Source organism: Phyllostomus hastatus, unplaced genomic scaffold (assembly GCF_019186645.2).
Source record: "Phyllostomus hastatus isolate PE091 unplaced genomic scaffold, TTU_PhHast_1.1 phas_scaffold_78, whole genome shotgun sequence".
Classification (NCBI taxonomy): Eukaryota; Metazoa; Chordata; class Mammalia; order Chiroptera; family Phyllostomidae; genus Phyllostomus; species Phyllostomus hastatus.
The window spans coordinates 59,809,208-59,826,509 of NW_025334041.1; the positions used below are offsets into that span (position 1 = coordinate 59,809,208).

Genomic DNA, 17,302 nt, shown 5'->3' on the forward strand with positions numbered 1-17,302 from the left:
GAACCTGGTGCTGTGGGAGGGGGTGGGGATAAGTTGGGAGAGAGGATCTTCCTCCACTTGGGCACACCCCTTTCGCGTCCCTTTAGTAGAGGTCCAGCCGCACACAGCTTTTCCCTGACCTGGGTAAGGGTCCGCTGCTTCTTGGCGTTTGGGTCCTTGCTTGTTAGTGGGAGGTGAGGGCGGCCTTTTGTACTCAGCACAGCAGCGGGGCTACCCAGGCTATGTTCTGCGTGTCCAACCACTAGGGAGAGCGCGGTGCAGGGCGCGCGGCGGCCATTGTTCGGCCGCACCCCTGATGTTCATTCACGCCACGCGGGCGGCCGCCCCGCTCCCTCCAGGCGGGGCTACGGTGGGAGTGCGTTTCCGCCCGCCCTTCCTGTCGGAGCAGGAAAGGGGGAGTTGTTTTCTCTCTCCACGGAATATGTTTTTCGTGTCCCGCGTCCCCTCCTCCCGCGCCACCCTTCTCCTCCGCCCTCCTCCCTGCTCCGCCCCCACCGCCCGGGGAGCTTTGTCTGAGGGCCTCCCGGCACTGGCTCTACTGTCGGCAGCGCGGCACCCCCAGCTCCCAGGCGGTGAGCAGGCGCGGGGTGCAGGCGCGCGAGGCTGAGGCCTGGCGACACAGGGCTGCTGTGGGCCGCCCTGGGAACGCTCCGCCCGCAGCCGCTGGGCCTGTGACCAGATCATCAAACCATCTCTGCCTTCATCCTGACACTCGCTTTGGGTGGCAAAAAGGGAAAATGGCGAACGACTCCCCTGCAAAAAGTCTGGTGGACATCGACCTCTCCTCCCTGCGGGTGAGTGGCCGCCACAGGCCGGCCTCGGGTGCAAGGGGAGCGGGGGCCGCGCCCTGGGCGCTCCGGCACCGCCGCCAGCCCGGCGGCCCTTTTGTCTGTCTTGTGTCCGCGTGTGCGGGGCTGGGGCGCTACCCAGCGCCACCGCCCCACGCCCTCGGTTTTGGGCAAATGTGCCGATGGAACCCACCTCGTTGTAGCCACCCTTTCTCTCCAGCTGCCCCTCTTTATTAAGTGTGTGCTGCTTTCAGAAGATAACCATTCCCTCCTTCTTGTCTAGGACCCTGCTGGGATTTTTGAGCTTGTGGAAGTGGTTGGAAATGGCACCTACGGACAAGTCTATAAGGTTGGTGTGAGCACCTCACCTTCTTTGTTTCCCGTGGCATGTTGAAACTTCTTGTCGGGGACAAGATTGGTGGTAAACACGCTGCTGACCGCAGGCCACGCCACTTAGCTAAAGTTGGGAAAGGGACTTCTTGCAGGCCCTCTGTTTTTAAACAGAGCTTATATTCAGACTGGCCTTAAAAGACCTCATTTCCTGGCTTTGAGATAAGGAAATAAGCTACACTCTTAGGCATGCACTATAATAAAATGGGAAGACATTTTTTATAAGACATCCTTCATTTTTTTGTTCTTCCCAAATTTGGCCTTCTTAATGTGTGTGTGTTAATTAAAATTAAGAATAAACAGGCTTTGTCTGTGGTCATCCTAACTCCTGCCTTGGCCTTCTTGAAAATTGGCATCGTTTCCTCTTTTGAATGCTTGCTGAGAGCTCAAGGTGCAGAGTTTGTGACACATTATAACTCTATCATACAGTCTACTGATGGATACATATATGGGAAAGAAAGGAGGGTGTGTGTTTGGGCAACAGGAGCAGGAAGAATTGCAGTGTAAGGATTATAAAATCTGAATTCCAGGAATAACCTGTTTGACAGGTATGTAATTGAAACAGAACCAAGGGAGAATGAGCAGTGAAGAGGATGCCTAGCTTTCACAGCTAGCTCAGGCTTTTCTCCCTTTTCCTAACATTCCACCTGCCCCCCATCCAGCCCCAAATGGAACTATTACATCTGGAGAATGTGAGTCTTACCCTGAGTAGCTGACACCTGATGTGACTAACAGTGCTGTTCATTTTATTTAGTGCACATTCTAGAGGTTATGGAAGAGCTGTAGGTAATGGAGGTGCAGGCCTTGAACATTTGCAACACAATGTTAAATTTTCCATGTCATGATTTGTTTTTTACTACCAAACATTTTCTAAAAGTTATCTGCACTGGGGGGTGTTTTTTAGCTGTTAGAGTGGGTACAAGGTCCGGATAGAAAAAAATACCTTATGAAGCAGGTCATTGTGGTTCACCGTGAAGAATTGTCATTGTTTCATTAAAAATGGAGGGCGGGGAATTGGAAGCTGACTGTAGACATTTTCTTAGGCTGAGTTAAGTGTGGATCCTGTTGTGTCTCTTCTGCTTTATGAGGAGGTTTTATCTATCACTTGCAATGCCTCTCCCCAGCCCCAGCTTCCCCTGGCCTGGGCTATATACTGGTCTATGGTCTGAAGTTGTAGGTGATCTCATGTGAATTAGCTTTTGTTTTGTTAACTGTTGAGGTCAGATTCTTGAATTTAAAAAATCTGTTAAATCAGGCTGCTGGGCTCAGCTGAATTTGGAAGCCTTTGGAAAATTTTTGAAAAAGATTGTGTTGCAAGTCATTGAGTGGCCTGGTAACTGGCTTGAAGACATTCTCCCTAGCCCTGGTGTTTGTTTAAGCAGCAGTTTTCTCTAACCCAGTTTTTCTGGCCAGATTTAAGTGGTGAGTGTACTCTTCCAAGTGAGTTAGCCAAAGATTGTTTTTGACCTGGTTACACAGTGGTTGGATTGTTTGTATCTTCTGGGGTCAGCATGGATGTGCAGGACAGTGAAGTAAACCAGAAACCAACAGTCTGTTCTTAAAGTGCAGGAAAAAGAAAGAATGAAACCCTAACATGTATTAATTGGTTTTAAGACATGAGAGTAGTTTATGGTAAGCAGGTTCATTGTTAAGTTTTTACTGCTCCTCATTTCCTCTTTGGTTCTATCCCCTTTTCTCCCTAAGCTTTTGAAATAGATTTGCTGAGCATTGCATTTGGGAAGTATTTGGGACACTGGCAGTGACACAGCTCTCTGACTACAACAGTTTGCACAGATGAGGAGAAATTCTCAAATTATGCAGACTGAAGGAATTAAGAAATCTATGCAAAAGTGGCATATAATCATGAACAAAATAGTGCCTGAGATTTTATTCACCAGCCGTTCTATTTTGTCATTTTAGAAAATTTCAACATGCAAAAGGAGAGAATAGATTACTCACTCAGTTTAACCCTAACCAGCACATTACTAATCTGGTATCTCTGTCTTCCTCCCTTCCATTATCTTAACCTTTTCACCCATAAACACTTAAGTGTGTATCTTTTCTGTTTATTAGATAATCACTATGCTATTCTTACACTTAAAAAAAATTAATTCCTTAGCATCAAATATCCAGTGTTAACATTTTTCTGATTGCTTCATATATGTTTTCTTACTATCACAAGAAGTTCTTTATTGTTTATGAACTGGGAAGCTTAAGTGGTGGAGATAGCAGAAAAAGTTAACATCTCTGTTTTCTTCCTCCCTTCAAATGTGTCATTTCTAGAACCATCTATTATGCATAGGAGTTTTATTTAGGACTTTCGTTGGCATGATTTACAGATGGTGATTTTGGGATTAGATTGTTAACACTCTGGCATGTGTTTATTGCTACTAAACACCATCAATGTGAATAGTGCCAGAGTTTGGAAAGTATTTGTGACTAATTATTTATAAAGAAGTTTCTTTTTTTCCTTAAAGCAATTTCAGGTAAAACACCTGTAAGCTGAACAACCCAGTTCCAATATTTCATTTTTTTCTATGAAATTTTAATTTGTAGAGATAGTGGTTGCTTATTTTGAAAAGACTGTATGTGAAGTGGATTAATAGGAAGAGGGAGTTTTTTGAGTTTTGATGTATTTGTGAAAATGGCTTTTTTTGGACAATAGTTTGATAGTTTGTAATTTATCTCTGAAAAAAATAGTAAATAGTCTGGGTATAGTTGAACAGTGTATGCCTTTGTCTTTAAAAAGGAGTTGGAACACAGGATATGTTCTATTTAGGGAAATTTATTTTTGCCTTAGGTTTTTGAGGGCTCATAGAAAAGAACATTCATATAAATTAAAACTTAAAATTATGAATTTCTGTTTATAAGGTTTTATTGATAATACCACATATTTATAAAAGTGTCTATAGGATGATCTTGTGCATGCTGAGTAAATGTAGTGAATTTTAATTACTTTCATCAAAGGGGGAAGGTGATAACTTGAGAAATAAAAACCAGAGATAATAAATTATAGTTCCTTTATGTTACATTGGATTTTATTATTTTTAATAATTGGACTATTTTTTTTTCTTGGGTTAACTACTGTTATTTTTTATTTTGTGAGCATTTCGTGGCTGGTGTTCCAAAATGTCTGGACCTGGAGAAGGAAGCCTGTAGAAAGTGAGAGAGGCTGTAGAGAGGTCTGTAGAGAGTGAGAGAGGAAGTTTGGGAGTTTAGAACTCAGTGGGTGTAGTGTCTGGAGTCAGAGCCTACTCCCAGTAGAAACTGAGCATCTTGACCCTGCCTGACACTCTGTGTGTGTGGCACAAGGGCCGAAGGTGACCTTTGGGACTGGCAGGAGGTTTAGGGAGCACAGGACATCTCGGAGAGAGGATATTTGCGCACAATTTGAGAGCAGAAATCATTCTTTGAGCATTGAGGAGCCATAGAAAGTTTGCTGGGGCTGGGGCTCCCTGGGAGTAGGAGATGTGATTGAATGATGTTTTGGGAACAAACAGAAAAGTTAGTGATCCTAGGACAGCAGTCCAGCAGAGAGCAGGTGAAGGGTGGTAGCAGTGGTGGTAGAAAGCAAGAGTGTTTGGGTGGATTCTTGGGCTCCATTGAATGTGGAGAATTCACTCATTCTTTACAGGCTTTGGTGTGGCCCTTTAAATGGGTGCACTGCTTGCCCACTGGATTAGAAGGAGTGTTGGGATTTGTGAAAGTGCTAAAATCACTTTCCATTGCTCACCAAGAAAGTGCCCTATCAGTTGTGTAGCTTTTAAATTTGTTTGTCTAATGTTTTCAAGCAAGCACTTCAGCTATTGTGAAAGGTTTAAATGTTATCTTGTAAGTGTAGCATCTCATGTTCTCAACTGGAGATGTTTTTCCCAGTGGAGCAAAACAAATTTTGTAGAAGTAGATGTTTTCATTAGGAGGAGGGTTGATTTGCTCTGAGTGACATGTACAGACTTGTTCTGAGATAGAGGTCCTTCATGCTGGAAGGTTTCTGGACCTGGGTAACAGGGGAGGAAGCCAGTCTTGCTGAACACGTGTTGCTGTGTAGCTCTTAAGAAATTTCAACCCCAAACTTCCAAAAAACTGTTTTGGAACTAAACTAAATCAGGAACATCTAACCACCAGGTGAAGCCCTGCTGATGGTGGGTTTTTACTTATCGCTTAAAACTTCATGATAAATAAATGTTCATTTGCAGAGCTGAAAACTTGTATTTTGTCATTTTTCCTTAACCAGTATTAGATATATGTATATTTCTACATGCTGACAATCCAAAATTATTATCGAGGGGGAACTTTTGCTGCAGTGTATTTGTAGATTTCTGTGGACTGATTTTGGAAGAGCAAAGGTGTTTTTGAAATAATACATCCTACTTTTGAAATAATGCATCTCTGTACAGGTGTGCTAAGCCAAGGAATAATCATGTAACAAGTTTCATTCCCAGGGAACTAAAATTATTATAAGCCAAGTAGATTTTAACTTAGAGATGGATGCTTTGACATATGAATTTCATACATGTTCTTTTATTTTCTTTGCTTTATTAGTAAATACTTGGTCACCTGGTTGTGAACAACTGCTTGAGCCAAGGAATTGCCTAGTCTTAGAGCATCAGATGTTTTCTATATCTCAGTTGTACTAAGTTTGTGATGACTGTGCTTCTTATCATTAGTATCAGTGCTTTCATTTTTCTTCATTGCAATCATTTTAAAATATCAGCAGGTGACAGTAGAATATTGATATAATTACACAGGTATGATGCCTTCAGACGGAGGTGGTCCAGGTACTGAAGCAGAACTATTGACCAGAGAAGCAGCACTGATATGTGATAGATACACTGGAAGGCCCACTCCCCTTTTTGTGTACAGGTCTGTCATGGGCATTGAAGTGAAGTGTACGAAAGTGAAGACTTCTTGACAATTAGTTGACTCCATTAGAGTGAAAGACTTCATAGGAAATTCTCAAGTCAAATACTACTTACTGAGAATTTGTGAAAATTTTAATGTTTGAAACAATTTTAGGTTACTACCTTCCTTTTATAAACTTTGTTTCTCTTATAAGTAGATACATCTGAAGTTAGTGGATCATATATAGGTCATCCTATAAAGTACTTGGAAGTAATTGCTTTGAATATTTACTATAAACAGATTTTTCATGAATTCAAATGGGTTTCTTATAGTACTGGTTGAAATTACCAGTGTTAAAATGTTAAGATATATTTACTATTTAATTTGGGACCAGTTACTTGATTTTGTAAGATGTAAATTACTATTTAATTTGGAACCAATTACTTGATTTTCAGGGGATAGAGTTTGCCAAATACTAGTTTAATTTTTAGATAATTGGTTGACAGTTTTTTTCTAAAATGGTAATGCAAGAATCGAATCAGGATAAATTTTTCAGAGATATGAAGGGCTGGTTAGGAAGGAATGGACAAGGCAGGGCGATGTTATATTACCAGTGACCAGTGCAGCAGCCATATGATCTTAGGTTTTACAATGTTTTATGACTGTTCACCAGACAGAATATGATATTCTGTTATGAAGCTAGTTCAGTAATAGTGTGCTGGCAGTATTCAGAAGAGAAGTGATATGTTAGGAGGCATCAAGTTTGGAGGCAGTTTCTGCTATTAGAATTTCAAAAGGAAGGACAATGATAAGTTTTAGGACTTACTAGGTTTTTAAAATTAGGATTCTTAACACTCTGGCATCTGTGTAGCATTATGAGAAACTTAGAACTAAGTTGGGGAGACAAGATGCAAAATGATTAACCACTGATAGTACTCAACTGTGCTGTTACATGAACTGGGCCCTGTTCTGTGTGGTGAAGGAAGCAGGGCGATAGACTGGACGAAAAATGGCTCATATGTAACATAACTTACATCCTATAAGGTTTTTGGTTTCCCCAGACCCGCAGTGTAGCACACATGTACTCAGGCACAGCAGATACTGCATATGCAGCTGGCTCCAACTTCAGTGGGTGTTTCAGCCTCCACAGGGCTTCTCTGTGCTGAAATACACAGTGCAAATAACTAAAAAGTGAAATGAAAAAGTAGACATAGAAAATGCCAGTTTCAATCTTTTTTTATTAGAATCAAAGAACATACTATTACCCTGTCAGCAAGTTATAAAAGTTTTTACACATTTATTCTCAATTTCTGAAATTATCTTGTGTACCAGTCCCCACACAGTACTTGGAAAAGTACTGAACTGGCAGGATTGATTCTGCTAGGGCTGTCAGTGGGCTCTCATGTAGTTTGTTGCATTGGCAAACTGGAGAATTGGGGACACCATACTTGGAAAAGTACTGAACTGGCAGGATTGATTCTGCTAGGGCTGTCAGTGGGCTCTCATGTAGTTTGTTGCATTGGCAAACTGGAGAATTGGGGACACCATACTTGGAAAAGTACTGAATTGGCAGGATTGATTCTGCTAGGGCTGTCAGTGGGCTCTCGTGTAGTTTGTTGCATTGGCAAGCTGGAGAATTGGGGACCACTGTCCACCTCAAGCAGTTCTTCTCCCAGCCTGGAGAAGTAGGGGCTAAGCACATGCTGCTCACAGCTTTATGCTTGATTTGCCTTTGATCTCTGGAGCATTGTAACTATCTCAAGTATGGCCAAATATTGACAAATTACTCTATTAAATTCAAATAGAAGAAAAAACCCACTTCTATGTTATGAAACAAAAACTTTATTTTCATTATATGATAAGCAGGGCCTTAGAAAACTTACCAAACTTATGAGTACATATAGTTACAATCTACTGATACTCAAATTCACTTGTTCAGAACCTGGAGTAGTTACTCTATTTCCCAATAGGGATCTGTTTTCCGTGCTTTTAGGTGCTATATCTGAAATTCACTGCCGTATTCCTAAATTATGTGCTTATGTGGCTATTTCTTGGTTTATCAATTTTGTATACTTACTGACGTCTTTTAACGGTATAGTTGTTATGAGTGTAGTTCTATGGTTAGCTGAAGATTTAGCTCTTATACTCTCCTCCTCCCTTAAATAAGTATCATAATTTTGGATTAAAATGAAAATTGTTTGTGTTTTCATGACTGTGTAAATACCTGAGTCAAACGGTCTAATATGATTACATTTCCTTTTTAAAACACTCCTTCCCCATCATGTTGCCTTACTTTTTTTTCATTAGCTTTGTTTTTTGTGCACCTGTTACTACTACGTTCCTCTCAAGTACCCTAAAAATAAAGCCAAATCCCTGGCAAAGTTAAGCTTTTTTCAACAATTTTTCCAAACGCTTAAATATGTCAGATGTTTTAGTGTTTCATATAACTTACTTTTTCTTTCTCCCTAGAAGTATCTCATAGTTGGCCAGGTATGGTTGCCCCCTAGACCTGGTGCACTGCTGTTGACCTGGAACATCTCTTGTTTCCTGGATACTACAGTCTTCTTTTTCAGTTTGCTACCTTATCTTCCTGAAGCACATGCTCCAGTAGCCTCTGTGCTGAAATACTTTGGGAGTTGCAAGCCCAGGAAGATGGGGGTGAGGGGCAGGGAGAGTGAGGCAGGATGCAGAGCGGTGCTATGATGAGGCTTCTGCTGCTCTGAACAAGCCTTCAAGAAATTTGAAAATGTCTTCAACAGGGTTTTTGTTTTTTTGTTTTTTGAACAGCTTTATGGAGGTAAAGTTTATGTATTAAGAATTTCACTCACATTTCATTCATTGAAGCTTACATTTCAGTGATTTTTAGCAACTTTACTGAGTGGTGCAGCCATCACTCTAAATCAGTGTTAGAACTCTTTCATCACTTTAGCAAGCTCCTCATACTAATTTATAGTTATACGTGCTCTAATCCAGATCTCCAGACAACCACTAATCCTGTCTTTATAAATTTGTCCTTGAAAAAAAGATTTTGTTTATTTATTTTTAGAGAGAGGCGATGAGAGGAAGAAAGAGAGGGAGAAAAACATCCATGTGAGAGAGAAACATTGATTAGTTGCCCTGTCCAGGGACTGAACTGGCAATGTAGGCATGTGCCCTGACTGGGAATTGAACCCACAACCTTTCTATTTGCAGGATGGTGCCCATCCAACTGAGTCACAGCTGTCAGGGCTAAATTTGCCTTTTTTGAACATTTTACCTTGCATCATGTTTTTTTTTTTTTGAGTTTCATTGTACTGTTAAGTGTGGTATCTTGTTCTTTATTATTGCTCAACAGTTTTCTAGAGTATGGATATCCAGCTATCTCTGTCTGTTCACCAGTTGGTGGGTGGTGGTGTTCCTGGTTTTTGGCTATTGTGAATAATGTACTCAGCAGGTGCTGTGGCCTGGCATCCCCAGCTTGGATAGGAGAGCTGCTCATTGGGAACATGCCTTGGAGTCTACATGGTAGGAAAAAGAGTGGAAATTAATCTGCCTGGCTCTTCCCATTTCTTAGCAGTATAACCACATGCCTTCAGGTTTTGTGACACTGCTGCGTGTCTGTGCTTCCCTGAAGCCTTTATCTTCCCCATTCCCATTATTAGTTGTTACTGTGAGTTTAAGTTATTTCTTTAAGTGAAGATAGTTTCTTATCCCTGTGAAGACAAACTCATTACTGTCAGTGAGGTCATTGGTATCAGGAACCAGGCCAAACCAGTTTTTCCTTCTGATGCTTTTTTGGGGGACTCCGTTGTTTAATATTCAGCCATTTGCCACATGATGCTAAAGACTAGAGTTTTCCTTTATTGTAGACAGAAGCTGTTGACTCACCAGGATTTAAAGGGAAAACAAAACAAAATGTATTCTCTTTGGTCAGAAGGATGTGTACCAAGCTAAATAAATGATTTGTTCTGTGATATATGGGGGAGTGCACTTATGCATTGGATGCGCTTTAAGTGTACCTTTCAGAATATTTTTCTTACCTTTTATTCTAAAGTACTTTTACGATGTCTTTTATTAGGGACTTACAATCAGATCAGGTCTCATTAACTTTAATAATAGTTTAACTTTTTGAAAATTCTTGTACTTAGAGTTTTCATTCTTACCTGCTATGATAATAACAGAATACTGCTGACAACCGGAGCCCTTTGGCCCATCAGTTTTTCTGTGACCCCTTTTATGAATAATTGCTGTGTAGTTTTATGGCTGTTTAGTTTTGAGATCTCAAGTCAAGACTGATTACCCAAATTAGGGCTGTACATCAAAGGGACATACAATTTATTGGGGTCCCAAGTTAGTGAGTATTGCCTGAGGTTGAGGATGTACATTCAAGTAATACAATTTACTGTGTGTATTCTTTCACCTGCTAGGGCACACCTTAAATTCTAGGGCTTTCCTGTTTGAAGTTGGTGTATTAGAGCATCTCTGTTGTCTCTCTGTATGTGGTACACACAAGTTGGGACACATAATAAATATTAATATAAGAATAAACTCATGTACTCACAGCTGTAAACCTACTTTTGCCCACTCTGTATTTTCTTTCATCCATTCTTATAGCTCCTGGTTCCATTGGTTTCCAGGGAAAAACTTACAGATGTGCAGCTCTTTCCTCTTTAGTGATTTGAGGACTTAGAATCTAGTTTCTGTTTCTCTGTCTGTAAATATTTTGAGTCTCCTCTGCTAGGCAAGATTCCTTTTAATCATTTATTACATACTTAATGCATACACGGTATGTGCTTGGCACCATATGTGGTTTGCTCGGTGTTGGCAGTGAACTGGAAGAGCAGTCAGCTTGTGCCTTTGTGGAACACAGAGCAAGCAGTTTGAAGAGGATGATACTGCAGGTGGGGAAGAGCATGGCCTGTGGGAGTATATAACTAAGCTAGAGCTGCTAAACTAGATATGGTATACATAATGGAGCTTTATGATTTAAATTCAGATTCTGTGCAGGAGGCATAGATGGGTAAGGAGCAAGAATAGTCAGCTTACAGTTAAAACAAGCCTTGAGCTGATGACTCATAACCTTGATTTATAGAGCTTTGAATAGAGATAGGAAGGGTGTGTTCTGTTGGTTATGGTAATTGCTGACCCCTTACTATTTGTCTTGAACCATCATCATCTGTCTTTTGGGAGGCCTTGTGTCCTGTATCTGCTGCTGTTTTGGTGTTCATTGCTGTTTTGAATCTCCTGCATCAGTTAAACAGTTTATCCATTTAGTACTCTAATGATCCCCAGAGAAGTACTGTGGAGAAGGATTGCTCATCAGACTTCTTGGAGTGCCCTTTGTGCAACCTTAGGAATGATATATGGAATATCTGGTGAATGGATGGCCTAGAGTAGGTCACATAGGGACTACTTTATCCAGGAGCTATTCTCCTTGAACATTAGGGCTGGGAGTGACTTCTGTAAAATGGCAACAGTGTGGTATAGCTTTGTGATATTCAGATAGTTTTTAATAAATTTCTGAGTTCAGTTTAAAAAAGAAATAACTTAAAAGGTGAAGTTTTCCATTTCTTTTTAGGTACTGTATGTGTGCTTTTGGTTATACAGACAAAAGATACTTTTCCTAAGCCTACTGAGTAAATGGTTTTGTGGTCTTTTTTGAAAAATTCAATATCAAGTGAAATATTTCTAACCTTTCTCTAGTAATGCTGGCAAAAAGGCTTTTGCTAGCTTTCAGAATGTGAAATTCTTTTTTATTTGTTGAAACAAGGCCTGTGACAGTCATCAACACCAGGATTGAGTTAGTTTACTACTCAATTAGTTGAAAATATATATTCTCCTTTTTATGTATTACATGAAAAAAGTGATTTAAAGTGCTAAATATAGGACATTTTTGACCTTTATTTTGTTTTTCATTTTTCTTTGGCTCTTTCTGCTGAGGATTTTCTTCTCATTACTTTTCCCCTTTTTTCTGCTTTCCTTTGGATTAATTAATTGAGTGTTTTATGATCCCATTTTCTGGCCTATTAGCTATTTTATAGTTTGCTTTAAGGTTTTAGTACATACTTTTAACTTGTCACAGTAAATGATATGTATTTCATGTACAGTGTAAGAACATTACAATAGTATCAATTCCACTTCTTACCTGGCCTTGCAGTATTTTTATTATAACTTTTACTTTTATATATCATAAATCTCAAAATATATTTGTATTATTTTTGTTTAAACAGTTAACTATTTTTAAGTTATTTTATTGATTATACTATTACAGTTGGTCCAATTCCCCCCACTTCCATTTTCCTCCTCCACCCAACCTCTTCCCCATTCCCTCAGGCAATTCCCACACTGTTGTCCATGTCCAGGGGTCATGCATATGTGCTTTTCAGCTACTCTATTTCCTATGCTGTACTTTGCATCTCCATGACAATTATGGTACTACTGATTTGTACTTCTTAATCCCTTCACCTTTTCTGCCCATGCCCCTAACCCCTCTCCCATCTGGCAACCATCAAAATGTTCTCTCTGTATGTAATTCTGTTTCTGTTCTACCTGTTTGTTTATTTTGTTTTTTATTTTTTGTTTTTTTGAGATTCAGTTGTTGATAGATATGTATTTGTTGCCATTTTATTTTCCATATTTTTTATCTTCTTTAAAAAGACCCTTTAACATTTCATATAATGCTGGTTCATTGATGAAGTCCTTTAGTTTTTTCTTGTCTAGGAAGCTCTTTATCTGTCCTTCAATTCTAAATGATAGCTTTGCTGGATAGAGTAATCTTGATTGTAGGTCCTTACTTTTCATGACTTTGAATATTTCTTGCCAATTCCTTCTAGCCTGCAAGTTTCTTTTGAGAAGTCTACTGACAGTCTTATGGGGGCTACCTTGTTGGTAACTAGCTGCTTTTCTTTTGCTGCTTTCAATATTCTCTCTTTGTCTTTAACCTTTGGCATTTTAATTATGAGGTGTCTTGGGGTAGGCTTCTTTGGATTCATCTTGATTGGGACTTTTTTGCACTTCCTGGACTTGTATGTCTATTTCCTTCACCAATTTAAGGAAGTTTTCTGGCATCATTTTTTCAAATGGGGTTCCATTTTTTTTTCTTTCTCACGTCTCCTTCCAGTACCCCTATGATGTGAATATTGATATGCTTGAGGTTGTCCCAGAGGCTGCTTACAATATACTCATTTTGGGGGGGGGGGTTCTTTTTTTTTTCCATTCTGATATGGTATTTTTTTGGCTTTCTTCTATTCCAAATTGCTGATTTGATTTTGATTCTAGGCTTTATACACTCTACTGTTGATTCCCGGTAGATTGTTCTTTATTTTAATCATCGTATTCTTCACTTGACTGGTTCTTTTTTTATAGCTTCCATGCCTATTTTAATGCTCTTGAAGTTCTCACTAAGTTCACTGAGCATCCTTATAACCAGTGTTTTGAACTCTGCATCTAGCACCTTGTTTGCCTTCATTTTATTTAGTTCTTTTTCTGGAGTTTTGTTCTGTTTTATCATTTGGGTCATGTTTCTTTGTCTTTTCATTTTGGCAGCCTCCCTGTGTTTGTTCCTATGTATTAGGTAGGGCTGCTACCTCTCCCAGGCTTGGTAGCATGGCCTAATGTAGTAGGTGTCCTGCAGCATCCAGAGACAGAGCTTTCTCTTTTATTCAGTTTGGGTATTTGAGGTGCTCCCACTGTATTGGCTGTGTACACCTCCTCTTGTTCAGGCTTGATTGCTGTTGGCATGTCCAAAGTTGGTCACAGCCTGTGTTCCATCAGGGGTCACACAACATAAGCTGCAAAGTGATCTGCAGATGGCTGCTACTTGTACTGGGCTTGGAAGTGCCCAGGAGAGGCTAAGCTGTAAATCAAGTCTGCTGCTAGTGCCAGTCCTGGGGCAACTTAGCACGAGGTGTGAGGCTCGCTGATGCCAGTGCTGGTTGTTTGAGATAATTTAAGAAAATATGAAGCATGGGCCAAGACAAGCTGTTCATATGAAAAAGCCACTGGAAACAGCTTGTGTGGGTCCAAGAGTTGGGTGGGGCAGGGCCTCAGGGAATCACCAGAGTGGGGCAAACAGCGTGAACCAGGTTGATGGAGTCTCAGATATGGCACCTACCTGCTGGCTCTGAGGGGGTAAGGTTCAGCAGAGGTACAGTGGCCTCTGCCTACAGTTCTTTCTGGGAGAAAGGTGTCCCCTGGCTCTTGCCCTGATGGCAGACACTTCAGTTCCTTCCTGTATGCCTCTGGTGCCTTTCAATCTGCTGTCCCTGTGCTGGAGTTCAGAGAGAATGAATCTGAATAAGTCTGCAGGCCCTTTAAGAGGAACTGCCAGGGAGTCCAGAGTTTTTTTCTTCCATAGCCTCAATCCCTATTGGTTGTTACAGCCAGAAGTTACAGTGAATTCTCTTCAGGGCACTGGAACCCTGGTCTGGGGACCCTGGTGTGGGTCTGGGATCCCTCACTCCTTAGGTTTCCCTCCTGATTTTTATCCACCACCTGTAGGTGTGGGACCAGCCCCTTCCGTGTCTCTGCCTGTCCTGCCAGTCATGATGTAATTTCTCCTTTAATTCCATAGTTGTAGGACTTCCATTTATCTTGATTTCTAATGCTTCTGAACGATGGCCGTTCTGTAGTTTAGTTGTAATTTTGTTGTGGTTGTGCAAGGAGGTGAGCTGTGTTTACCTAGGCTACCATGCTGGAAATTTAATTGCTTAACAGTTAACTATTTTTTTGAAAAATACAAACAGTAAGGAAAAAACCTAATATGTGTACCTATGTGGTGTGCATTTCTGGTGCTTTTCATTTCTTCTATAGATCCATATTTTATCTGGTATCATTTTCCTTCTGCCTGAAGGACTTAATTTTATCATTATTTTGTAATATAGTACTGCTGGTGATGAATTTTTTTTAGCTTTTGTATGTCTGAAAACTTGCTTTTCGGTGCTTTCATTTTTGAGAGATATTTTTGCTGAGTATAATATTGCATATTGTTAGTTTTTTCTTTCAGTGTTTTAGAGATGTTATGGCACTATCTTGTCACTTGAATTGTTTCTACTGGAAACTCTGCTGTTCTTACTTTGTTCCTTTGTATATATGTACATGCTATTTTCTCTGAATGTTTTTAAGATTTTCCCTTTACTCTTGGTTTTCAGTAATTTAACTGTGATGCGTCCTGGTGTATTTTTCTTGATGTTTCTTGTGCTTTAGATTTGTGAGCTGCTTGGATCTGCGGGTTTAGAAGTTTCATCAAATTTGGAAAAATTGTAGTCACTATTTCTTGAGTTTATTTTTTCTTTATATCCCTTCCTTGTTTTTATATTTGGGCACTCCCTCCCATCACATGTTTATTAGGCCACTTGAAGTTGTCTCACAGCCTTAATTTTTTTCTTTTGGGCTTCATTTGGACCAGTTTCTTCTTTAGTGTTGACTCTGCCATTAATCCTGTTTAGTGTATTGGTTTAAAATTTTTTTTTATTATTAATCCTCACCCAAGGACATGCTTTCATTAATTTTAGAGAGCAAGGCAGGGTGGAGAGAGAGAGAGAGAGAGAGACATCAATGTGAGAGAGAACCATTGACTGGTTGCATCTCATACACAGGGATGGAACCTGCAGTCCTTTGGTGTATGGCATGATGCTCCAACCAACCGAACCACCCAGCCAGGGCCCATCTAGTGTATTTTACATCTCAGATATTGTTTTTATCTCTAGAAGATTTGTCTTTTACAGTATTTTCTAGGTTTCTACTTTTTGAATGTATGGAATACAGTTATAATAGCTGTTTTAATTCCTTGTGTGTAATTTCAATATCTCTCTCAGAATTGGTTTGGTTTTGATGGATCTTCTCATTATTGCTCGTTTTTTCCTGTCTGGTAATTTTTGAGTGGATGCCAGACATTCCGAATTTTACCTTGTTGTGTTCTGGGTGTTATTTTATTTCTATAAGTGTCCCTGAGCTTTGTTCTGGAGTGCAGTTAAGTTACATGGAAATAATTTGATTCTTTTGTGTCTTGCTCTTTTGATTTTGCTAAGGAGTTCTAGACCAGGGGTCAGTTGAATGCTAATTTTGCCCCACAACCCAGATAAGATCTTTCTAAGTACTAGACTCAATTCCCCATGAGTTATAAGTTTTTCCATTTGTTTGGTGGGAACAGGCACTATTCCTATTCCTATGTGAGTACCTGTACTGTTTCTTCTGATCTTTTTGAATAGTTTTTAATATCCAGCCTTGGGTAATTTCATTACTTGTATGTGCTGGTCATTACTTGGCTGAAAGCACTGGGGTCCCTCTGCAGTGCTTTCTTCTTTTGTGTAGCTCTTATTTCTGATACTGTCACCTGGAACTCTAGCTGCCTTGGTCTACCTTCAACCTCACTTCCTTCTCAGCTGAAGGAATCTGCCACAAACTTCGTAAAGGGAGTAAGTCCAGGCAGTTGTATGGCTCACCGAGTTTGTTTCATATCTTTCAGAGATAAATGACCTTCATTGTTTCATGTTTCATGCCTAGTTTCCTGAAAACTTTTGTTTCATAGATTTTGTATGGGTTTGTTTTGGTTTTCAAGTGGAAAGGTAAATTAAGTCTGTTGAGTCCATCTTGGACAGCAGTAAAAGTCCAGTGGTATGTCCACTCTGTTCACCCTTCGCTGATTATGAGTAATCAGCAACAAGACAAATTGTGAAGACAACCCCTCCCTCTTTTTGACAGGAGTAGTGGGGAAGTAGTAGGAGAACAGCCTTGGATATCAAGCACACCATTAAAATGTTTTATTGCAATGTAATTCAAATATCACACTATTCACCAATTTAAAGTGTGTAATTCAATGTCTTTTAGGATATATACAGAGTTGCACAATCATAGCTGCATTTTAGGACACATTTATCATTCTGAGAAGGAAATCCCATATCCTAGTCATCCTATTACCACCTTTCCCCTTTCCTCTCCACTGTTCCTAGGCTACTACTAATGTATTTTCTGTCTCTATAGGTTTACTGATTCTGGACATTTCATATAAATGGAATTAAACAGTATGTGTTTTGTGACTGCTTACTCTATCTGGTATGTTTGCAGAATTCATGCATGTTGTAGTATGTATTGGTACTTCATTTTTTATTACACAGTAATATTTCATTGTGTGGCTATATTACATTTTATTTGTTATTCAGTTGATGGGCATGTGGGTTGTTTCTACTTCTAGGCTATTAGAAATAATTCTGCTATGAACACTTCTGTACAGGTTTTAGTTTAGACTGTATTTTCCTTTCTCTTAGGTATATGTCTAGGAATGGAATTGTCTGGTAACTGTAGGT

At 39.9% G+C, this 17,302-nt stretch overlaps 1 protein-coding gene across 42 annotated transcripts in view; it reads left to right on the plus strand.

Moving 5' to 3' along the window:
- The first annotated feature begins 209 nt into the window (after window positions 1-209).
- Window positions 210-17,302, plus strand: part of MAP4K4 (mitogen-activated protein kinase kinase kinase kinase 4) — a 198,302-nt gene continuing 181,209 nt past the window's right edge. For 5 of the 42 annotated variants that reach the window (XM_045827881.1, XM_045827870.1, XM_045827883.1 and 2 more), the window contains exons 1-2: window positions 211-794; window positions 1,072-1,137. In XM_045827881.1, coding sequence (XP_045683837.1) covers window positions 738-794; window positions 1,072-1,137 — 123 coding nt within the window. In that variant the 5' untranslated portion in view covers window positions 211-737. Of the gene's footprint in view, window positions 795-1,071; window positions 1,138-17,302 lie in introns of all 42 variants that reach the window. The other 37 variants (XM_045827887.1, XM_045827889.1, XM_045827878.1 and 34 more) reach the window with 15 other exon arrangements.